Below are 25,103 nucleotides of genomic sequence, written 5' to 3'. Positions count from 1 at the left end.
GGGACAGGCTCACCATCCTAATTCCAGATAAGTAAAGAAACTTTCTTCTCTCAGTCATTCCATGGAATGTATTTACCACAGAGCACTGTCAAGGCTGAGTTGTTAAGTGTATTCAAACTGTCAGAAACAGAGTTTTCATCAGCAAGGGGATGAAGGGTTATGGGAAAAAGGCAAGAAATTGGAGTTGAGGATTATCAAATTTGCCATGATCTGTTGGGCGGAGCAGATTTGATGGACTGGTGGCGTTCAGGCCTCCCTCTGTCATGATTTTAAAAACGTTGGCTGGCTCTCAAGGTTAAACAGCCGATAAAAGATTCTGTTACTTGAAAGCAGCAACAGAATGTAAGGCATTTAATAGATCCTCTAATAGAATTCCTTCCGTACTGACCCTCCGACAGTGCGGCACTCCCTCTGTATGGACCCTCCAACAGTGCAGTGGTCAGTCGAAGTGGCGCTCTCTCAGTTCTGACCTTGTGACAGCACAGCACACTTTCAGGACTGACCCTGTGACAGTGCGGCACTCCCTCAGTACTGACCCCCCCCCCCCCCCCAACCCCCCCACTCCGACTTACTCAGTGTTACACTCTGTACTAAGGCGGTCATTTTTACCCAAGACCAACTCGGGAAAGGGTGAACATCCTTGACCTCCTTTGTCAGAGAAGAGAGCACTGCCCATTTGATCATAATTAACACATCTCATTATGTGGTCTGACTATCTGATCCTTGATTGAAAAGGAAAATCAAAATCATTGAGAATCTCACAGCTGTAGCCCACTGTCTGGTGTGTGATTGAACATGAACACCAAAGGATTGGTACCTAATTAACTGAGTTATCACTGGCTCATTTCTCAGTTGGCACACTTCCAGTGGCTGTCAGTTGTAGTGCATGTTAATTCATGTTTTGGTGTCTGATATTCTGTTCTCCTCTTCTGGATTGTACAATAAACACTGAGATAAGACAAGTCAAGTAATTAAGACTACAGAGTCTGATGTACAGAAAAGAAAGTCAACTCACATTTCATTTAGAACTGTCATCTCCTTATCATGTAGAAGTGTACATCTGAAGCCCTGTCATAATAGATTTGTCCTGACATCCACTCTCCTTCCTCTTACCTGTTCTCATCATCCCCAGCCCTTCAATTTGGGGTGTGCAGCATTTAATAGATGATGTACCTGACTAGTTTCCAGCTTCAGATGCAGATCAGCCATGTTCTGATGCTGCACCAACCAGTGTTTTGGTCATTAAAGTTTCCCAATGTTCAAATCGTGTTCTTTTGTGCATATGTCTTTGATTTCCTTGCAGATTTGCTCCTTTATTTCTCCATCATTATCTGGAGACCTATTGAAGATCCCAAACTTATGATCTTCCTTTCCTACCTTCTGAAATCTAGCAAAATGGATTCTGTCCTTGCCCAGCATGGGTCTCTCTCTTTTTCCAACATTGCAATGTCTTTGCTAATCAGTGCTGCTTCACCATTTTCTTTTCTGTGTTGTGTATCTTTTTGAAACACATTGTATCTTGCAATATGTAGTGCCCAATTCTGTCTCTACTTCACCTGTTTCCATTCTCTATATGAGGCTATTTGTGATTGAAGTTCACAAATTCTGCAGTTTGTCCAGTTACATAAGTGCAATCGAAACCTATCTCTGTATTCATCATAGTCCTCCTTCATCTGTCCCAGTATGAAAGGTCTTACTTCCTTGCTGATGACTGTTCAACATTTTCACTTTATTAGCCTTATTCCTCTTTGCTAGCTTGTTATTCTCCAAATAATGTAGTTTAAACCACCTGTCACTCGGCAAGTTACTCCTGTTGTGATTGCAATGAGGTCAATCAGGGAGACCTGAAAATATGAGCTCCCTGTCCAATCTGGTCCAATCAGGGAGCCTTCGCTGACAGAGAAGAACAGGAGTGTTCGACAACCTGTTCACTCGTGAGAGCTGGTTCTGTGGAAGCCAGATCAGTGTCAAGGACTGTCCTTGTGCAAATAAAGGGTGACTTGGTGACAGCGTACTGGCCTCTCCTGAGTTATTTCAACTACATTAAGGTACTTTAATATCTCATAACTTAAAATTTCTTAAACATTCAGCTAGTAAGCAAAGGTACCTGCAGCAGATTCCAATATCATGTCACTGATGTCCATGGATTCTTCAAAAAGCATTGCCTTGAGATTGAGTGTTGCTAAGATACACTCCTTGTCTTCCAGGGTCTTCTCCTGCAAATTGGTCCGATTTGATGAGATAATGACGGTCATGTCACAGGAACTGATGCCAACTGCTTTTAAATCAGCACGACATAATGGTGAGCCCTGTATCAAATGCCATAAGGTCATGAGACATAATTTTTTTATCAATATTGAAAGATTCTAAAACACTGACTATGCTTGTTCTGACAACAAAAAGCCAATGCAGCAAGTGAGAGAGAAAGCGTGTATCTCTAAGTGTTTTCACAGCTGGTCAGATACTCTCATTTTTGTCCTGCCACAAACATGGCAGGTACTTTGCACAAAGGAAGACCCACAAAATAATAACAGGGTTAGCAATGAGTTCTGCTTCACTGTCACTGAATTATTTGAAAAGATGTACTGCACTGTCCAAAAGTCAGTACTGAGAGACTACTACACCTTTGGATGTCAAATTGAGGCTGTGTTTATCCTCTGATGCACATTGGGACTGTAGGATGACCAGAAATCATTCGTATACTCATTGCTGTTTATGGGAGCTTGCTGTAGACTAAATATCTGCTTTGACTGCTTCACAGTTTTGGCTTCAGTCTGGTTCAACTTTATTGATTGTAAAATGATTCAACCTGTCCCGAGATTGTGAAAGGTGTGGTGGAAATGCAAATTTTCGCTTTTTGAAAGCGATTGTTCTGAAATGATGTCATCAAATCTTCGGTCTTAACGCCCTGATCTTCTGAGTTGGAGATGATGTAGTGGCCTGCATTTCATGTATCAATATCCCTTTCTGTGCTCACGGGGGACATTCCACATTGCTCAGCCTGCTAAGGAATAAGAGTGTCTCTTGCTCTTGCACTTACCGGTAAAATGAAGATCTTGGGGAAGTTGCTGATGGTTGACCACTCCTGGTTTATGTAATCCAGAGAGCCCACAAACACAATGGCCTTGAGTTCATCGTAGGCGAAGCTGCTTGCTCGTAGAGGCATAACAAAGTTGCGCAGCCCTATCCCAGGACTCTGTGCTTCCCCGAAGATGCAGACTATCACGTGTCTGGAGAGTCGCAGTCTCGTTGCCATTGCACGATTCTGTAAGTAGGAACATTGGGACAGGATTTTATTTAAACGGATACTTCTTGTGATCAGGATCAAACCTGGAAAACAGGAGGAATCCATTCAACCTCTCGAGCCTGTTATACAATAGATAAGCAAAAGATTGCACCTTAGTTTTACTTACTGCAGAACTCATTTAAACCTGCCCAGAACTGGGCGCTGAGTGATAGCAGTGGTTACACATGTGGAAGTAAATGAAACAATAAAACAAAATAATCAACAACATTTCAGACAGCAGATTGTCCTGACTAACATCTCTCTCTCAACCAGGCTTAGGATGATTCTTCAGCCCATTGCTGTCTCTGGGTTTTTCTTCACACAGACTAGCAGCTATGTGTGTTTTGCAGCTACAAATGTCATATCAGAAACTAGAGAAGGGCATATGAAAGTCACTCAACATGGCAACTAACAAAATGAAATCATGCTTTATGTTCCTCCTGCAGGATGTTTGAGGTAGGGGTGACCACCGATGCTCCTGCCGACTTCACCTGCAGGAAGTGCAGCCAGCTCCAGCTCCTCACAGACCGCGTTTTTTTAGATTAGATTAGATTACTTACAGTGTGGAAACAGGCCCTTCGGCCCAACAAGTCCACACCGACCCGCCGAAGCGCAACCCACCATACCCTTTACTCCTTACCTAACACTATGGGCAATTTAGCATTGGCAATTCACCTAACCTGCACATCTTTGGACTGTGGGATGAAACCGGAACACCCGGAGGAAACCCACGCAGACACAGGGAGAATGTGCAAACTCCACACAGTCAGTTGCCTGAGGCGGGAATTGAACCCGAGTCTCTGGTGCTGTGAGGCAGCAGTGCTAACCACTGAGCCACTGTGCCACCCACCATGCGTTAGGGAACTGGAGCTGGAGTTGGATAAACTGTGGATTATTCGAGAGGCTGAGAGGGTGATAGATAGAAGCTACAGGGACATAGTTACGCCAGAGAACAGAGGTAGCTGGGTAACAGTTAGAGGTGGGAAGGGGAGGAAGCAGGCAGTGCAGGGATCCCCTGTGGTCGTTCCCCTCAACAATAAGTATACCGCTTTGGATACTGTTGGGGGGGACGGCCTAACAGGGGTAAGCTGCAGTGACTGGGTCTCTGGCACGAGGTCCGGCTCTGAGGCCCAGAAGGGAAAGGGGGAGAGGAGGATAGCGCTAGTTATAGGAGACTCTCTAGTTAGAGGGACAGACAGGCGGTTCTGTGGACATGGGTGAGACTCTCGGATGGTTTGTTGCCTCCCGGGTGCCAGGGTCCGAGACGTCTCGGACCGTGTCTTCAGAATCCTTAAGGGGGAGGGTGTGCAGCCAGAAGTCGTAGTGCACATTGGCACCAACGGCATAGGTAAGAAGAGGGATGGGGAGGTCATTCAGGAGCTCAGGGAGTTAGGCTGGAAGCTAAAAGGTAGGACGGACAGAGTCGTCATCTCTGGGTTGTTGCCGGTGCCACGTGACAGTGAGGCAAGGAATAGGGAGAGAGTGCAGTTGAACATGTGGCTGCAAAGATGGTGTAGGAGGGAGGGCTTCAGGTATTTGGACAATTGGACTGCATTCTGGGGAAGGTGGGACCTGTACAAGCAGGACGGATTGCACCTGAACCAGAAGGGCACCAATATCCTGGGAGGTAGGTTTGCTAGCACTCTTTAGGGGGATTTAAACTATTTGGCAGGGGGATGGGATCCGGACTTGTAGTCCAGCAAGTAGGTTAGCTGTTTTTCAGGATGTCCAAGAATGTAGGGAGGCTGTGGAGAAGGTAGCACTGATAGGGAATACTTGCGGACACAGAGATGGGTTCAAGTGTGTATACTTCAACGTAAGGACTATCAGAAATAAGGTGGGTGAACTTAAGGCGTGGATCGGTACTTGGGACTACGATGTTGTGACCATCACGGAAACGTGGATAGAAGAGGGACAGGAATGGTTGTTGGAGGTTCCTGGTTACAGATGTTTCAGTAAGATTAGCGGGGGTGGTAAAAAAGGAGGGGGGGTGGATTTGCTAATTAGAAATGGGAAAACGGCTGCAGAAAGGCAGTTCGAGGGGGATCTGCCTTTGGAGGTAGTATGGGCTGAAGTCAGAAACAGGAAAGGAGCAGTCACCTTGTTGGGTGTTTACTATAGGCCCCCCAATAGCAGCAGAGATGTGGAGAAACAGATTGGGAAACAGATTTTGGAAAGGTGCAGAAGCCACAGGGTAGTAGTCCTGGGCGATTTCATCTTCCCAAATATTGATTGAAAGCTCTTTAGATCAAGTAGATTGGATGGGGCAGTGTTTGTGCAGTGTGTCCAGGAAGCTTTTCTAACTCAGTATGTAGATTGTCCGACCAGAGGGGAGGCCATATTGGATTTGGTACTTGGTAACGAACCGGGACAAGTGATGGGATGGTTAGTGTGAGCATTTTGGTGATGGTGACCCCAATTCTGTGACTTTCACCTTGGTTATGGAGAGAGATAGGTGCGTGCAACAGGGTAGGTTTTACAATTGGGGGAAGGGTAAATACGATGCTGTAAGACAGGATCTGAGGAGCATAAGTTGGGAGCATAGGCTATCAGGGAAGGATGTCGTGGAAATGTGGAACTTTTTCAAGGAACAGATACGACGTGTCCTTGATATGTATGTACCTGTCAGGCAGGAAAGAGATGGTTGTGTGAGGGAACCTTGGTTGACGAGGGAGGTTGAATGTCTTGTAAAGAGGAAGGAGGCGGCTTACATAAGGTTGAGGAAACAAGGTTCAGACAGAGCGTTGGAGGGATACAGGATAGCCAGAAGCGAGCTGAAGAAAGGGATTAGGAGAGCTAAGAGAGGGCATGAAAAATCTTTGGCGGGTAGGATCAAGGATAACTCCAAGGCCTTTTATGCTTATGTGAGAAACATGAGAATGACGAGAACGAGGGTAGGTCCGATCAAGGACAGTAGTGGGAGACTGTGTATTGAGTTGGAAGCGATAGGAGAGGTCTTGAATGAGTACTTTTCTTCAGTATTTACAAATGAGAGGGACCGTAATAAGAGGTTCCCCATGGTAGGCTTATGCGGAAAGTCAGGAGGCATGGGATAGTGGGAAGTTTGGCCAGTTGGTTAGAGAACTGGCTAACCGGTCGAAGTCAGAGAGTGGTGGTAGATGGTAAATATTCAACCTGGGAGCCCAGTTACAAGTGGAGTTCCGCAGGGATCAGTTCTGGGTCCTCTGCTGTTTGTAATTTTTATTAATGACTTGAAAGAAGGAGTCGAAGGGTGGGTCAGTAAATTTGCAGATGATACGAAGATTGGTGGAGTTGTGGATAGTGAGGAGGGCTGTTGTCGGCTGCAAAAGGACTTAGATATGATGCAGAGCTGGGCTGAGGAGTGGCAGATGGAGTTCAACCCTGTCAAGTGTCAGGTTGTCCATTTTGGAAGGACAAATAAGAATGCGGAATACAGGGTTAACGGTCGGGTTCTTAGTAAGGTGGAGGAGCAGAGGGATCTTGGGGTCTATGTACATAGATCTTTGAAAGTTGCCACTCAGGTGGATAGAGCTTGTAAGAAGGCCTATGGTGTATTAACGTTCATTAGCAGAGGGATTGAATTCAAGAGTCGTGAAGTGATGTTGCAGCTGTACAGGACCTTGGTAAGGCCACATTTGGAGTACTGTGTGCAGTTCTGGTTGCCTCACTTTAGGAAAGATGTGGAAGCTTTGGAGAGGGTGCAGAGAAGATTTACCAGAATGTTGCCTGGAATGGAGAATAGGTCGTACGAGGATAGGTTGAGAGTGCTAGGCCTTTTCTCATTGGAACGGCGAAGGATGAGGGGTGACTTGATAGAGGTTTATTAGATGATCAGGGGAATAGATAGAGTAGACAGTCAGAAACTTTTTCCCCGGGTACAACAGAGTGTTACAAGGGGACATAAAGTTAAGGTGAAGGGTGGAAGGTATGGGGCGGGGGGGGGGAATGTCAGGGGTAGGTTCTTTACCCAGAGTGTGGTGGGGGCATGGAATGCGCTGCCTGTGGGAGTGGCAGAGTCAGAATCATTGGCGACGTTTAAGCTGCAATTGGATAGGTACATGGATAGGTGCTTAAGCTAGGTCAAATGTTCGGCACAACATTGTGGGCCGAAGGGCCTGTTCTGTGCTGTATTGTTCTATGTTCTATGTTTTTTGAAGGAGTTCCAAATTAATTGATGAGGGAAGTGCGGTAGATGTTGTGTAATTATATTTTCAAACACTTCAGTTCAAGGCTAATGGGGCCAGGCAGGAACAATGGGTTAAAACCACAGTCACGAAGGCAATATGGGCTCATTGGGTCAAATAGCCTCCTTCAGTGCTGTTGCCATTCTTTTCTCAAGCGCCATGAACCTTTGAACCAAGCGACTATGCTGGACACTGATTCACCGAATTCATACAGATGCAAAAGCAGCTGTTTCTGGCTCGGCTGGAAGTCAGTTTGTTTTAATAAGTGGATAGGTACTACTAGGAGCCCATTGTCACAGTGGTTAGCTGCATTAGTCCCATCACCTTAATGAGTGGCCAAAATTGGCCAGGTTTTTCATCCATTTGCTTCTCTCCATGGAAGGAATTACATGGTTTTTATGTGAATTGGGATAGTGTTGTCAAAAATAGTGAAGGCTATATGGAACAGTCTGGAACAAGCAGGGATCAAATCTTTCCTGATGTGACATTATTCAGTCATAAAAAAAGTTTCAATTTGTGGGCAAGTCCAAAACCAGAGGCTAGAAAAATATGTTAGGTGCAAAGAAATCCACTAAGTGGTAAGAATGTGGAACTCCTGACCACAGGGAGTGGTTGAGGTGAATAGCATCGATGCATTTAAAAGCAAGTTGTATAAACATAGAGGGAGCTAAGGAAAGTTGGTGACAGGATATGGAGTATAAAAACTGGCACAGAACACTTGGACCATCTGACTGATTTCAGTGCTGTAAATACTGTACAAATTGCTACCATTGGGACAGGGATTATCATTTCACAAGGAGATTGTGTTCCAAGATCATATGTCATGCCAAGAACTTAATGGAGCAGTGATTCTGACAGACCTTTTGATTGGAACTGTGGTGGAGGACTCAAGCACCTAGCATTGAAGCCAAATCCGTGGGAGACACTGAGAGAGGATACAGAAACTGATATTACAGCTCTTTTGATAACAGTAGCGCAAATCCGATTACCCACCAGTGTGACTTGATTGATGCCCTTTGGTGGGCACCAGTGGAACATACCAGTGGAATCCAATTTCACCTTCTCTCTATTTAGCATTGTTTCAATCCTGTAAATAAAAATGCAACATCGGAAGAATAAAATGTCGCTTATCTCTATGTTCAGATTATGAAGGGAGATGAGCTTTGGCATTGAGGTATAGTCACTGGAGTGTGTCCTACCTTTAGAGAACTTAGCTGCTAACACTCACCATCTTTGTGAACCAGTGGTACCGATGTGGAGAGAAAAATAAGCGACAATATTCGGCTGCATAAAAATGTAGCCAAAGTGGCCACATGCCTCTTTTAGCAGTTTGATATGTAAGCTTATTGGGTAGAAGAGAATAAGATTGTGGCACTGGACTCTTGTGTACTCCTTCCTGTCTTCCTGTGTTTATCTTGGCTGGTAATTTGGTGTGGTATGCTGAGAGTATTACACACCCAGAAGGAGGTCATTTGACTCATTATCTGCTTGAGTGATCCAATTGTCCTGCATCCTCACCCTTTGTTTGATCCAACAACAACTTGCATTTAAGTAATGTCTACAAGATGGAAGAAAATGCTGCCGTGCTTCACGGAAACATTTCCTGACAGAATTTGATCCAAATCCTGGAGGTGGCCATGGGCACTCAGGTGGAGTGCCAACCAGACCTCCCAGTCACCGCCCATTTTAATTTCCCTTCCCACTCCTCCGAAACGACATCGTTGGCCTCCTCCATTGCCACAATGCACCACATTGAAAATTGGAGGAACAACACCTCATCTTCCGCCTGGACAGCCTACAGCCCGAAGGACTCAAATAACCTCTCTTCCCATCGCCCGACTCCCTTCCCAGCCTCTCCCCCTCTCTCATTCTTCTCATGGATCCTTCCTTCCAGCACCAACTGGATTCATTCCTCCCATTGACCAATCAGGTCGTACACTCTACCTGTGTTTACCTATCCTTACCTCACCACTCTGCCCCTCTCCCCACCTGAACCTAGTAGGCTCATTCATAAAGTCAGGAAATATGGGATACAGGGAGATTTGGCTACCTGGATTCAGAATTGGCTGGCTGGTCAGTGGTGAGTGGTGACCTGCAGGGCTCTGTTCTTGGGCCTCTGCTCTTTGTAGTTTTTATAAATGACTTGGATGAGGAGGTTGAGGGGTGGGTTAGTAAATTTGCAGATGACACAAAGGTTGGAGGTGTTGTCGATAGTATAGAGGGCTACTGCAGGCTGCAGCGCTACATAGACAGGATGCAGAGCTGGGCTGAGAAATGGCAGATGGAGTTCAACCTGGATAAATGCATTTTGGAAGGTCAAACTCAAATGCTGAATATAGGATTAAAGACAGGATTCTTGGTAGTGTGGAGGAACAGAAGGATCTTGGTGTTCAAATACATAGATCCTTCCAAGTTGAGGAACAACTGGACAGGGTTGTAAAGAAAGCACATGATGTTTTAGCTTTCATTAACGGGGGGGTTGAGTTTAAGAGCCGTGAGATTTTGCTATAGCTCTACAATTCCCTGGTGAGACCACACTTGGAATATTGTGTCGAGTTCCTCTACTACAGGAAAGATACAGAGGCTTTGGAGAGGGTGCAAAGAAGGTTTACCAGGATGCTACCTGGACTGGAGGGCTTGCCTTATGAAGAAAGGTTGAATAAGCTCGGACATTTCTCTCTGGAGAGAAAGAGGAAGAGAGGAGACCTGATCGAGATATATAGGATAATGAGTGGAATAGATAGAGTCAATAGCCAGAGACTTTTCCCCAGGGCAGAATTGACTGGTACGAGGAGTCGTAGTTTGAAGATATTAGGAGGGAGGTATAAAGGAGACGTCAGAGGTAGGTTCTTTATGCAGGGAGTTGTGAATGCATGGGATGTGTTGCCAGCTGTGGTGGTGGAAGCAGAGTCATTGGGGAGATTTAAGCGACTGCTGGACATGTACATGGATAGCAGTGAGTTGAGGGGTGCGTAGGTTAAGTTACTATATTTTACATGAGGATTAAACCTCGGCACAACATCGTGGGCCAAAGGGCCTGTTCTGTGCTGTACTTTTCTATGTTCTGTGTTCTAAACCCCCTCCCCCCCTTTATCTGCAGCTCCCCTTACTCCCACCCCAAGTCCTGAAGAAGGGTTACAGTCAAAACGTTGATTTCTCTACCTCGTGATGCTGCCTGGCTTGCTGTGTTCTTCCAGCCTCCTGCTTGTGTATCACTAAACCGTTGAAGGCATGAGAAGGTCAGGTGAACAAAAGCTTGCTCAAAGAGATAGATTTCACAGACTATTTCAGTGGAGATGAGAAAAGTATGGAGCAGGGTTAATCAGAATTCAGATCCAGGCAGCTGTTGTATCAAGTAATATTTCTGAAAGAGTCCATGTCAAAGTTGCACTAAGCTGCACCCAACTTGACAAAGTATTTTGATGGTGAGTCAGACAGTATAGCACAAATTCCTGATGGAGACAAATACTGTGTATCATCTTTGGCTCCTGACAATTTTAAGAAATTATGTTGAAATAGTCAGTGTAATTTGTGCCCAATTGCAATCATGCAATAAACTACTTATATTTACATAAGACAAATCTTTCTTCCCATGAAGCCTCACCAGTGGCCTCTACTTGACCAGTAATAATGAGACAGGCTCTTTAACTCAGTGTTGAAAGGAGGATTGAATGCACAATTTTGTCCTGTGTCTGTTTTTTCTGCTTACTGCTATGGGAAGAGAAGAGAGTAAGATTGCTTCTCAGCCTTATCGGACCACGGGTTGGCTGACATACAGCTTATTGACGAGCTGGCTGACTGACTGCAGGGGGAAGAGAAACGGACTTCGATGCTTGACTGCTTGCTGGCTAGGAAACTCAGCTTCGGGAGGAACTGCTTAAAGAAGTGATGAGTGAGTTTTGTTTTAATTGCTGTTTTCTGCTGGGCTGCTACCTGCTTTGACTATTGTTGGATTTGAAGGAGAGAGGAAAGGGGAAATAACTGTACCAGTATCCTGTCACCAACTCACCCTTATTTACACGTGCACTGTACATGGGCTGTGACCAGCTAGTCCCTCGACTGAAGAGACCTTCTGAATCTCCTGTTGGCTGGGTCAAAATCTTGGATTTCTCTCCCTCAAGGCATTGTGGTTAACTGTGGAGTGCAGTGGAAGAAGAAGGGCAACTCAAGGATAATAACTTTTGGTCCAGCCAGCAACGCCCACATTCCACAAATGAATTTTTAAAAAATGGTATACAATTTGTGTCTCCAGAACATTAATCTGGGGTTTGGATTAACTAGTCTAGTGGCATTACTACGATGCCAGCAGTTTCCCTCGGACTTGGTGTTGGTCTGCTTTTGAACCTGTGGCAATACTTTTCCATGAGCCCTCTGGAAGACAGTATACCTTGGTGATGTATTTCTTGTTCAGCAAAGGTGTAAAGGTCAGACAGCAAATACGGTCCACTCAGTTTGACCTTAATTATGGATAAACTTCAAGAATAAATTGGTGTAGAATGAACAGTCACATGAAAAATTGTGGGTTGATTCAGAAGAGTCTGGAAGGATTTGTTAAGCTAAAGTAGTTCCTTATGAATTTGCTGGAGTTTTTGGAAGTGGTATCAGAGGGGATTGATGAGGGGAAGGCTGTTGATCTGGCCTTCCAGTAGGTGTTCAATACTGTGCTCCATTGCGATGAAGAAAGTTATAGGAGGTGGAATAAAAGGAACAGTAGCAATATGGATACAAAATTAACTGTGGTATGGGACACAGAATTATGCTAAAGTGGTGTTTCTGGAGCTCGAGGAAGTTTCTATTGGAATTCCCCAGGTTTTTGGACACTGTAAATTTCCTGATATACATAAATGATCCAGACTTGGTGTGTTGGGGACAAATTCAAAGGCAGTGAACCCAGGAAAATTGTAAATAATGAGAAGAGCAGTGTTGGACTTCTAAAGGACATCGACATCTTGGTGGAGTGGACAGATAGATGTTGATCAAGTTCACTGCAGAGAAGGGTGAGGGTGATCTTGGACTGAGAGAGCACAGTTGTTGGGTAAGCTAGTGTAAATATTTATTTTGTAAAAATCTAAATGGTAACTTGTTGTTGGCATGAAATGTAAAGAGGGTGGCTCAATGATGGTGTGTCGGTCAGTGTACAGTGCCGTGGCCAAAGACATTCAGAGGCTCAAGACAGTGGTGGTTGCCCCAAGGATACTCATGGTGTTGAGACAACTGAGATGTCCGTGGGCTTTTATTTGAACTGACCCCTGTTCAGATAGAATTTACCATTGGCCTTGGGCACTGAAGCCTTCCTTGGGGAGCCATGACACAGTTTGAATCAGTTCGAAGAATCTCCATCTGTGCCCTTCTGTTTGGCATGGAGGGGTTTCCAGTCCACTCATGCGCCCTTCACTTCCTTACCTTGGTACGCTCTCCAGATATACTCTGGCATCCATGTGCTGTGTAGTCATGGTGGAAGTCCCCAGTGGAAAGTGCTCTATCTGGGTGTCCTCACCTCACCCTGACCATTAGGGATCTGGTCTCCAGCAGCTCGGTGCAACTCTTGATTAAGGCCTGACATTTTTAAGGCCTCAAGGAGCCAGTCACCTTAAGTCATTTCTTCAATATTTAACAGGAGTCCTTCTAAATCTCTGGTGCACTTAAGCCTCCTGGTCCTGATCTTTAGACACATCATGTGGAGAGGGTTGGGAAATGGAAGGTCCTCTTCATGGCCTGACCAAGCTATTCCTTAATAAGTCTAGGCAGTAGGCTGTGAAGGGATCTGTTGCACACAGTCAACTGCATGACAGATGTCCGTGATTATATCTGTGCCCAGGCACCCTTAGAGGGGGAGTGCGGCAAGCCCAGTGGTACACTTAAGGAATACCAAGACCAGAGGGCACCAGATAGGGAGTGGAGTGTGACCTCACACCCTCCACTCACCAAAAAATGAAGTCTTAATTTAAACTTGTACATTTCCTTTATGATATTATCGCTTAGGAGCTATCAATCAAAAGGTTAATCAACTTGTTCATGAGCTGTATTAAAACAGTAGAAGCAGGATTAATATCAGCACTGCATGTCAATCACACTGGGCCCACTGCAATAGCAACTGAAGGCATGAAAACAACTGGAAGGATGAAAGAAGTCAGGGATTTTCAAGCAGCCAAAGTTAGAGAGATGCAAATCGTCTCAGGAGGCTCTCTCTACCAGCCCTCTCGCCTATAGCTCTCAGTGAATGATATTTTAGGTCTGACTGATGTCAGTCCTTTCCATTAGAATCTTACAGCACATGATCAGTTACTCGATGACCTCTGATCTCAGATCTACACTGAGTTTACAGTCAGGTCAATTTGATCTCATAGAGACAGTCACTGCTGCTATGTGTTTCTCCACTTCGTGGAAATGGTTATTTTTGGCACAAGGTCTTTATTATGACAAGCTTACATTTTCCCAGTTGACTAAACAGAGCTGGTGTTACTCTTGCCTGATACCAACAGCAATAATTGAGATGCAGGCCCAGCTTAAATGAGGCAAAGAAATGTTTTCAAAGTGCAAGTGCCTGACGTGCCCAGAAACACTAATTTAAAGGCGATCTTGCTTCACTTCAAGCCTTGTTTAGCTGCTTAGTCACAAATCTCTTGAGCGCGAGCCAGCAGGGTTTGTTTTGATGCTGAACTCCACCTTGCCCCCTTAATGCCTCAACCAGATTTATATTTAACCTTCCATCCTTTGAAGGAGAGAGGAGTGTTTCTGTTTTTAAGATTATTAACTTTCCGTGCCATGAGAGGGCTCGGGAGGGTTGCTGACAAGTTCTGATCTCCAGAGCTGGCTTTGGGCCCATGACTTTCCCTTTGCTTAATTAAATGAAGGCTCTGGGTAATGAAACAGCTCAAGTCAGGCTGCTCAAATCCTTGCATTCAGGAAACAAACAAAATCATCTTGTGAGGAAAGGGTCAGTGGGTGTCAGGATCTTTGACTATTTGTCGGCAGTTCTGATCATGGGCTCGCATTCAGCCTCTCCAGTCTGATCAGTTTTCCTTGCTTCCAACTTCCTGCATGTACAAACAGTAACTTTGTAAAGCTGTTGGGATAGATTGATAAAACTGTTTTAATTGTATGCACTAAAGGCAAGCACAGCCTTTGTAAATCACTGGTCAGCTCATGAGTTGGCCAAGTCCAATTCTTGGCAGCACACTTTAGAAATGTCAGGTCCTTGGAGAGGATGCAAAGGAGATGAACTTGAATTTTCTCACAAGAATTCTGGTCTTCAGTGACATGGAGAGGCTGAGGAATCTGGGATCATTCTCCTTTAGGTCGAGGAGAAAATCAGATTGATAGGGCTTATGGAGAGGCAAGTGAGACCAGGGATGGATTTGAATTCTAATAGGGAGACCTTTGTGAAACGGTAATGTGTTGGACAAGGAAGCTGACAGTATCAGAGCGTTGTGAGTCATTGATGATTAAAATTTTAATGAACTCCAGCTGATGTCTGATCCAGTCAGGATGACGGAAAATCAATGCAAAGCAGCGAAGGGAGGGAAAAGTTACGGACTCAAGTGTATCAGCTGCTAATGTTTCAACCAGTGATTAATGGACATCTACATTAAAACATTGAACTGGCGAGCAAGGTTGTCTTATCAAAGTTCTTGAGTAATTTGCTGTATCACAAATCAATTAGCAGGCAATCCATTTCCAAAGGGCTCCGGTAACATGTACAGAGCAGCTGTCAAGGTGGAGACAGTTAGCTGCTAAGCCAGGAGATGGAGTGAAGGGGACATCTGAAATATGCTTTGTGCGAGAGCACTTCATCACCTAGAGCTTCTGTCATCCTGCCTCTTGCCAAGTTTAGAAGGAACACTCATGACCCTGCTCACCAGACCTGCGCCAAAGATACTTTTGTCGCTTTGCAAACTGAAAACTGAAACTGAAGAAATCCACTGATAAATAAGAGAACAAAGAAACTGGATTAAACGGGCAGAAGAGCTGGCTCAAACTGGATGGGCACAATTGCTTGCTTCTGTGCACATGTTTCAAATGTTTTTGTGTCCCCAGGGTTGGCAGGCTGGACATATTAGTTGAGGAGTGATCGAATCAAGCTGTTTGAGATGTTAATCATGGCAGTTCTATTCTCGGCTTACATGACCTACTCCAGGAAGAGTACAACTCTGGTACAAAAGCCTACTATAATCTAAAGCAGCCTGGTCTCGTTTTCTCCACAAGCTGAGTATGATGCGAATATGTTGATCAGAATCCAAATGAAATGGAAGCTGAGGCTGTGATTTGGGATTCTCCATCCACTGAGGTAGAATTGCCTACACTTGACTCATGTGCAGAAAAGCATGAAGAGTTGGGATAGATCAAATATCTCTGCTGATGGGATGTTGTTTCCAGGACAAGGACTGAAACCACGGGTTCTGATACTGCACTTGGCTTCTTCCAATCACTGGCCAAATTATACCTCACTCGGTTGGTCTTGATTACTTTCATAATAACCATCAAAGGCTCCTTCATGTAAAGGCCAACACAGTCCAAGTGTCTTGCATGTGGGTTCCTAATCGAACTGATTAGCTGAACATACTCAAGGAACTGAATAGAAAAAGTGGGAAACTGGGCTTGATCTCCTTAGAGCAGACTGAGAAAGAAATTAGAATCCCTACAGTGTGGAAACAGGCCCTTCAGCCCAACAAGTTTATACTGACCCTCCAAAGAGTATCCCACCCAAACTCATTCCCCTATATTTACCCTGACTCATGCGCACATCCCTGAACACTGTGGGCAATTTAGCACAGCCAATTCACCAAACCTGCACAACTTTGGATTGTGGGAGGAAGCCCATGCAGACACGGGGAGAATGTGCTAATTCCCCACAGACACACAAGGCTGCAATTGAACCTGGGTCCCTGGCGTTGTGAGGCAGTAGTGCTAACCACTGAGCCACTGTGCCACCCCCTTTTTAACAGTGTGCAAGCAGGCCATTTGGCCTACACCAACCTTCTGAAGAGCACCCACCTAGACCAATTTACCCCTAATTTACATTTAACCCTGACTAATCCACCTAACCTACATCCCTGAACACTATGGGCAATTTAGCATGGCCAACCCATCCTAACGTGCACATCTTTGGATTGTGGGAGGAAACCCAGACAGACACCGGGAGAATGTGGAAACTCCACATAGACAGTCGCCTGAGACTGGAATCGAACCCAGGTCCTTAGCACTGTGAGGCAGGAGTGCTAACTACTGAGCCACCATGGCAGTGGAATGGAGGTGTTTACAATTCTAACAGATCATGAAACTGCTTTCTTGTTGAAACAACAAGGACAAACTTGATGACCTGAATGGCCTCCTTCCTAAGCTGTACCATGCTTTTTATTATTTATTAATGGGACGTGGGCATTATTGGCTGGTCCAGGATTAATTGTGCATTCCCAGTTGCCTTGAGAAGGTGGAGCTGCAGTCCATGTGCTGTAGACAGACTCAGAATTAAGGCAGGGCACTGATAAGAAGTGACCAAGGAAGATTCAGGGGAGAAGTCAGCACAGTCACCATAACTGCTTGATGCATAACATGGGGACTATCATGGCAGCTGCACTTTGTCACATCACATACCTTTGGACAGACCTGATTGATAAGTAGTTGTCAGGTGATTTGTTTTTTCTTACTTACAATTGCCATTAACCTTTTCAAACATGCAATGTTTTAGAATAGTGAGATTTAGGCTTGTGGATAAGTAGTTATCAAGTTGTTTCTCAAGTAATGTATTTGGTGTGCATTATTCTTTGGTAAGGATCTAACACTAGAGTTAGCTGTAAATTTATTTCATTGATAAGAGTGCCAGCCTCCTAACAGCTACCGGGTGACAGAGGAGCTGATAGGTGGAAAAGCAACATGATTGTTATGGGTGATTTTGATCTCCTGTGTGTTAACTGGGACTCCCTTAATGCCACGGGCTTGGACTGGGCGGAATTTGTTAGGCACATCCATGAGGGTTTCTTGAATTAATACATAAATAGTCCAACTACAGAAGGGCCGTACGAGACCTGGCACTGGGGAATGAGCTAGCCAGGTAATCAAAGTTTCAATGGGGTAGCATTATGTGAACAGGGATCCCAATTCAATAAGATTGAGGGTGGCTGTTTGAGGAAAAATCCACATTTTGTGTAAAAATCTTGTAAAGACCAGTTCATTACAGTTCAGGACTAGTATGCTCCCATGAAAATTAAGGGTAGCATGGCAAGATTGGGGCACAGAGTATAAAATGGGCAAATTGCGTTGCAGTTGTATAGAACTTTAGTCAGGCCAAAATTGGAATATTGCATACACTTCCAGTTGCCACACTACCAGGAGGGATGTGGAGGCTTTGGAGAAGGTCCAGGCTTGGTTTACCTGGTTTTGGAATTACCAAATATTGCCTGGTTTGGATGGTATTAGCTATGAGGAGAGATTGAACAAATTGGGTTTGTTTGCACTTGAACACTTCAAGCTAAGGAGTGACCTGATAGATGTTTACAAAATTATAGAGGCATGGATAGAATGGATAATCAGAGTCTTTTTTTCCCAAGAGTAGAAATGTCAGTTACTAGGGGACACAGGTTTAACGTAAAAGAGGCAAGTTTAATGGAGATATGAAATGTAAGGTTTTTTACACAGGTTGGTTAAGTGTGTAGAATGCACTCAGAGAGGAGATAGGGTGGTAGAGCTTTACACAATGGAAACAGACCCTTCGATCCAACCCGTCCATGCCGACCAGATATCCCAACCAATCTAGTCCTAGCTGCCACACTCGGCCCATATCCCTCCAAACCCTTCCTATTCATATACCCATCCAAATGCCTCTTAAATGTTGCAATTTGTACCAGCCTCCACCACTTCCTCTGGCAGCTCTTTTCTCCATACCCGTCCTACTCTCTGAGTGAAAAGGTTGCCCCTTAGGTCTCTTTTATATCTTTCCCCTCTCACCCTAAACCTATGCCCTCTAGTTCTGAACTCCCCAATCCCAGGGAAAAGACTTTGCCTATTTATCCTATCCATGCCCCTCATAATTTTGTAAACCTCTATAATGTCACCCCTCAGCCTCAGATGTGGCTGAACCGATGTCCTGTACAACCGCAACATGACCTCCCAACGCCTGTACTCGATACTCTGACCAATAAAGGAAAGGATACCAAACACCTTCTTCACTATCCTATCTACCTGCGACTCCACTTTCAAGGAGCTATGAACCTGTACTCCAAGGTCTCTTTGTTCAGCAACACTCCCTCGGACCTTACCATTAAGTGTATAAGTCCTGCTAAGATTTGCTTTCCCAAAATGCAGCACCTCGCATTTATCTGAATTAAACTCCTACTGCTACTTCTCAGCCCATTGGCCCATCTGGTCCAGATCCTGTTGTAATCTGAGGTAACCCCCTTCGCTGTCCACTGCGCCTCCAATTTTGGTGTCATCAGCAAACTTACTAACTGTACCTCTTATGCTCGCATCCAAATCATTTAGGTAAATGACAAAAAGTAGAGGACCCAGCACCGAACCTTGTGGCACTCCACTGGTCACAGGCCTCTAATCTGAAAAAGAACCTTCCACCACCACCCTCTGTCTCTACTTTTGAGCCAGTTCTGTATCCAAATGGCTAGTTCTCCCTCTATTCCATGAGATCTAACCTTGCTAATCAGTCTCCCATGGGGAACCTTGTCGAATGCCTTACTGAAGTCCATATAGATCAATCCTCTTTGTGACTTCTTCAAAAAACTCAATCAAGTTTGTGAGACATGATTTCCCACGCACAAAGCCATGTTGACTATCCCTAATCAGTCCTTGCCTTTTCAAATACATGTACATCCTGCCCCTCAGGATTCCCTCCAACAACTTGCCCACCACCGACGTCAGTCTATAGTTCCCTGGCTTGTCCTTACCATCCTTCATAAACAGTGGCACCACGTTAGCCAACCTCCAGTCTTCCGGCACCTCACCTGTGATTATCGAGAAGAGGCCCAGCCATCACTTCTCTAGTTTCCCACAGAGTTCTCGGGTACACCTGATCAGGTCCTGGGGATTTATCCAGCTTTATACATTTCAAGACATCCAGCACTCCCTCCTCTGTAATATGGACATTTTGCAAGATGTCACCATCTAATTCCCTACAGTCTATATCTTCCATATCCTTTTCCACAGTAAATACTGATGCAAAATACTCATTTAGTATCTTCCCCATTTTCTGCGGCTCCACACAAAGGCCGCCTGGCTGATTTTTGAGGGGCCCTATTCTCTCCCCAGTTACCCTTTTGTCCTTAATGTATTTGTAAAAACTCTTTGGCTTCTCCTTAATTGTATTTGCCAAAGCTATCTCATGTCCCCATTTTGCCCTCCTGATTTCCCTCTTAAGTATACTCCTACTGCCTTTATACTCTTCTAAGGATTCACTCGATCTATCCTGTCTATACCTGACATATGCTTCCTTCTTTTTCTTAACCAAGCCCTCAATTTCTTTAGTCATCCAACATTCCCTATACCTACCAGCCTTTCCTTTCATCCTAACAGGAATATACTTTCTCTGGATTCTCGTTATCTCATTTCTGAAGATGATCAAAGCAGATACAACTAAGAGGTATGCTGACAGATACATGAACTGACAGGGAATAGAGGGATACGGATCATGTAGAGGCAAAGGATTTTTACTTTAGAAAGGTGTCGTATTGTTAGCACAGAGTTGGTGGGCCAAAGGGCCTGTTCTTGCGCTGTACTGTTGTTTGTTCTTTGTGTTCCAGGATTATGACCCATTGACTTTAAAGGAACAGTGATATATTTCCAAGTAAGGATGGTGAGGGACTAAGAGGGGAAATTGTAAATGGTGGTATTTTCATGTACCTGCTGCCTATGTCCTTCTAGTGGTTGTGTGATTGGAAGGTGCTATCTGGAAACCTTGGTGAATTTTTGTAGTGTTAATACCTCCTATTGCAAAACTCTGGGAATGCTGTGTTCTGAGAGGTGCCATCTTTGGAAGAAGATGTTAAACTTAAGGCCTAATAGTTCCCCTTTCAGTTCCCACTCGTGTTCAGAGAAATACAGGCACATTCTTTTCAATGTCTTGGTCAAAATTTATCCCTCAAGCAGCAAGAGATTTAGCTAGCTATGAACTTGCTTGCTTTGTGTGGGATCTTGCCATGCAGACACTGCCCATTTCTATATCACATCAGAGATCACACTCCAAAGGATTTCATTGGCTGTAAAGTGATCAATTTGATGTTGAACAAAACGTTTTTACTTTCACTCAGTCTGGCCCCACATTACGACTTGTTGTCAGACTTGAATCTCGACCGTATGAGGCAGGCCATTTGGCCCATTGCGTTCACACTAATCCTCTGAACAGCATTCCACCCAGAGTCCTGTATTTTACATGGCCAATCCACCGAACCTGCACATCTTTGGACTGTGGGGGGAAACCGGAGCACTCAGAGGAAACCCTCACGGACACGGGGAGAATGTGCAAACTCCACACAGTCAATAGCCCGAGGATGGGATTAAACCCGGTTCCCAGATGCTGTGAGGCAGCATTGCTAACCACTGAGCCACTGTGCCATCCTTTAAAACCTCCTGCACCCTCAAGACTCTGGTTCACCCATCCAGTCTCATACATCTCAAGTCATTGGTCTGGTTTGATGTCTGTACGTGCTCCCTCCTCAGCAAGCAGAGACGTTGTGCTCCATCTCCCCCCTCGCCTTTCTCTGATTGTACATCAAGGGTTTGTGCCAGCGGAACAGAAACACAGCTCTTGCTGTGAAGTCCAATTCTAACACTGGCCCTTGGCAGTCAAATCGCCCCAGGGCTTGAACTAGTTGAAAAACACGATGCCTTTATCCCCCATCTAACACACCTCCCCCCACCACCGACCCTTCCTTTTATATGCTCGATTATCTACAGCCACAAATTTATTCAGTGTGAAAAATAACGCCACAGAGAAATGTTTGAAAGCGCTTCAAGGGGTTTCTGGGCTGCAAACCTTAGAAGGCAATCAATGCCATTGGATGATTTATTTTGTACTCCTAATCTTTTTACTGAGTCATCGCTCAGATGCTTCTTGGTGACAGATCTTAATAATAATGACCCCTGGAGCAAGTTATTGTATCAACTGTAGAGATATTTATCAAAGTGTCAATCCAAGTAAATGAAATACCACAAGCAATAATGTTACATGTTTAAGGCAGCAATTGGTTACGAAATGCGATTTGCTCTGTCTCCTGTCTACTTTTTTGGAAGGCTGCACTGTGGACGCCTCATGTGATTTATTGAGATGGAAACTGAGACACATCTGCTCTTTCCCACCCTGTTCCACACAAACGAATAGTAACATTTACAAAGAGCCTTTTGCAATCTCAGCTTGCCGCCAAGTATTTCACCACCAGTGAGGTTCTTTTGAAGTGTTGTGGTGCCGGAAATAGGGGAGCCAAAAAGATCACAGTAAAGCTTTCGAAACAGTGGATGATGGCTAGATCAACAGTTTGTTCAGTGATATTGGTTGAGAGATAATATATTGATCAAAGTTTGTGCGAAGATTTGTAGCTCGGGTGCTCGTTGTTGTGGTTGTGTTCGCCGAGCTGGGAATTTGTGTTGTAGACGTTTCGTCCCCTGTCTAGGTCACATCCTCGGTGCTTGGGAGCCTCCTGTGAAGCGCTTCTGTGATCTTTATTCCTAGAGGCATGGCACTCATCCACAGATTCAATCAATAAGCACATCAACCTGGACCTAATATACCGGCCACTGCAGCGGACAGCTGGAACTGACAACCGGAAGCGGCAGATACAAACCACTATAAATGCCAGAGGAAACATCACAGAAGCGCTTCACAGGAGGCTCCCAAGCACCGAGGATGTCACCTAGACAGGGGACGAAACGTCTGCAACACAAACTCCCAGCTCGGCGAACACAACCACAATAATATATTGACCAGGACACTGCGGAAAATTCTTCTGCTTTTCTTAGAAGTAATGCCCTGAGTGTTTTGGGGTCTTTTGCCCATAAAGGGACGTATGGGACCAGCCAGACAGCATCTTGAACAGCACAATATTAGAATCATAGAATCCCTAGAGTGCAGAAAGAGTCCATTTGGCCCATCAAGTCTGTACCAACCCTCTAAAAAGCATCCAACCCAGACCCAGCCCCTACCCTATCTCCATAATCTCATATTTACTATGATGAATCCACCAAACCTGCACCCTCGATAGCTATCGAATACAAGATCTTTGAATTCAAAGCAAGCGTGTTTCCTAGTGAGCCACAGTTGAATGGCCATCCTGCTATGTTCCAGCCAGCAAGCAAGCATGCAGTTGGTAGCATAGTAATATCATAAGAACATTGCTTTGAATCCCACCAGGGCAGATGGCACTAACTGAATTCAGTAAAAAGCTGCAATAAAAACAGTGACCATGTAACCATTGTTGCAAACACCTATCGGTTCACTAATGTCCTTTAAGGAAGAAAATCTGCCTTCTTTATCCAGTCTGCCTACACGTAACTCCAGACCAAAGCAATGTGGTGGACTGTTGATTGCCCTCTGGGTAACTAGGGATGGGAAAGAAATGTTAGTCCAGCCAGCAATGCCCACATCCCATGAATAAATAAAATTAATCTCTGCAAGATCTGCCACCATTCCTCTTCCATCCAATGATACACTAATGACCATTCCTGAACATGCCAGAGGTGCTTTCTTTTAAATTACTCATTGAATCACTGCCATCTCTTTCCCTGTAGATCAAAAAGATCCCATTGCTAAGGAGGGGAACGAGACAATATTCTTTTTGGAACCAACAAGAAGCATTCTTGTTTCTTGAACCTCGTCTTTGGGAAGTACTGAGGTTGCAAAATATGTCGTTGAAACACAGGTCCTTCCTGAAAAATATTATACAGTTACTTGGCTGCGCTTTGTGTTATTGTGCTGCAGTTCATTTTGCTTATCATAATTTTTCAAATAAATGTGTCACAATGCTGTAGCATTGGTTGCATTAGCTGTACGTTTCTAAGTTATTGGATTCTGGCGAAGTACCGGAAGACTGAAATACTGCCAGTGTGACGCTCCTGTTCAAACAGGAAGGCAGGCATAAGGAGGAGAACTATCAGCTGATTAACCTAACATCTATTGTTGGAAAAATGTTAGAATCAGTTATTAAGGAAGTACGAGCAGCACATTTGGAAAATCACATGTAATCAAGCAGTCAGCATGGCTTCGTGAAAAGGGAAATCTTATCTGACTAAACTTTAGAGTTTTTCAAGCAAGTCTGAACAAGACTAAATAGGGGTGATCCAATCGATATGTTGTAGATGGACTTCCAGAAGGAATTCGACAGAGTACCTCACAAAAGGTTACATGGTAAGAGCTCACAGTGTGAGAGGAAGTATATTGGCATGGACAGAGAATTAGCTCATGGGCAGTAAACAGCGAGTGGGGATAAAGGTTTTCTTTTTCAGGTTGGTGACCTGTGACCATTAGGGTTCCACAGGGATCAGTGTTGGAACCACAACTGTTTACAGTATATATTGTTTGGAGGAAGGAAGCAAACGTACTTCAGCCAAATTTTCAGATGACACAAGGATACATGGAAAGGCAGGTTGCGAGAAGGATTCAAACAGTTCACAGAGAGAGATTGATAGATTAAGGAAGTGGACAAAAAGTTGGCAAATGGAGTATCGCATGGAAGTTATTCATTCTGGGAGGGAGAACAGTATTATTGAGATGGAGAAAAGCTGTAGAAAGCTACAACTTAAGGGACTTGTGGGGATGTATCCACAAAACACAGGCTGGACAACATTGCAACAGGTAATTGGGAAAGCTCATGGAATATTGGCCCTTTCATGATAATTCTCTTTAATACTTTACTCACAAGCACTCCAGAGAACATAGAACAGTGGAGTATAAGAGTCAGGAAGTCTAACTGCAACCTTGTAAGGTACTGGGGAGACCACATTTGGACTGCTATGAGCTGTTTTGACCCCTTGTTTAAGGAAAGATATCATTTCAATGGGGGAGGTCCAGAGAAGATTCACAAAGCTAATCCCTGGTATGGAGGGATGATGTTATCAGCAAAGGTGAAACAGGTTGGGACCCTATTCATTGGAGTGTAGAAGAGTGAGAGATGATCTAATTGAAACATGTAGAATTCTTCAGGGGCTTGGTGAGAAGATGTCCCCCTCTCATGGGAGAGTATCAGACCAGAGGACACACTCTCAGAATAAAGGGGCACCAATTTCAGACTGAGATGAGGAGGTATTTCTTCTCTCAGTGGGTTGTGAATCTTTGAAACTCCTTGTCACAGAGAGAGCTGGGGGGGAGAGTCATAGAACATAGAACAATACAGCGCAGAACAGGCCCTTCGGCCTTCGATGTTGCACTGACCAGTGAACTATTCTCAGCTTGTCCCCCTACACGATGCCAAAATCATCCATGTGCTTAGCCAAGGATTGTTTAAATCTCCCTAATGTGAGTTGACTACATTAGCAGGTAGGGCATTCCACACCCTTGCCACTCTGTGTATAGAACCTGCCTCTGACATCTGTCTTAAATCTATAATTTGTAGTTATGCCCCCTTCTACAAGCTGACGTCATCATCCTCGGAAAAAGACTTTCACTGTCTACCCTATCTAATCCTCTGATCATCTTGTATGTCTCTACCAAATCCCCT

The 25,103-nt window shown here is 44.6% G+C and overlaps 1 protein-coding gene across 1 annotated transcript in view; it reads right to left on the bottom strand.

Moving 5' to 3' along the window:
• The window catches only part of LOC140459553 (calcium-activated potassium channel subunit alpha-1-like), a 106,623-nt gene that overhangs the window by 14,496 nt on the left and 67,024 nt on the right, over positions 1-25,103 (bottom strand). The window contains exons 23-26 of the mRNA XM_072553798.1: positions 9,495-9,512; positions 8,446-8,541; positions 3,041-3,265; positions 2,108-2,309 (exon numbers count right to left, since the gene is read on the bottom strand). Of these exons, the coding sequence (XP_072409899.1) occupies positions 2,108-2,309; positions 3,041-3,265; positions 8,446-8,541; positions 9,495-9,512 (541 nt within the window). The remainder of the gene's footprint in view (positions 1-2,107; positions 2,310-3,040; positions 3,266-8,445; positions 8,542-9,494; positions 9,513-25,103) is intronic.

This window comes from Chiloscyllium punctatum, chromosome 35 (genome assembly GCF_047496795.1).
Source record: "Chiloscyllium punctatum isolate Juve2018m chromosome 35, sChiPun1.3, whole genome shotgun sequence".
Lineage (NCBI taxonomy): Eukaryota > Metazoa > Chordata > Chondrichthyes > Orectolobiformes > Hemiscylliidae > Chiloscyllium > Chiloscyllium punctatum.
The sequence above is the reverse complement of the archived record's forward strand: the minus strand, read 5'-3'. Positions and strand labels throughout refer to the sequence as shown.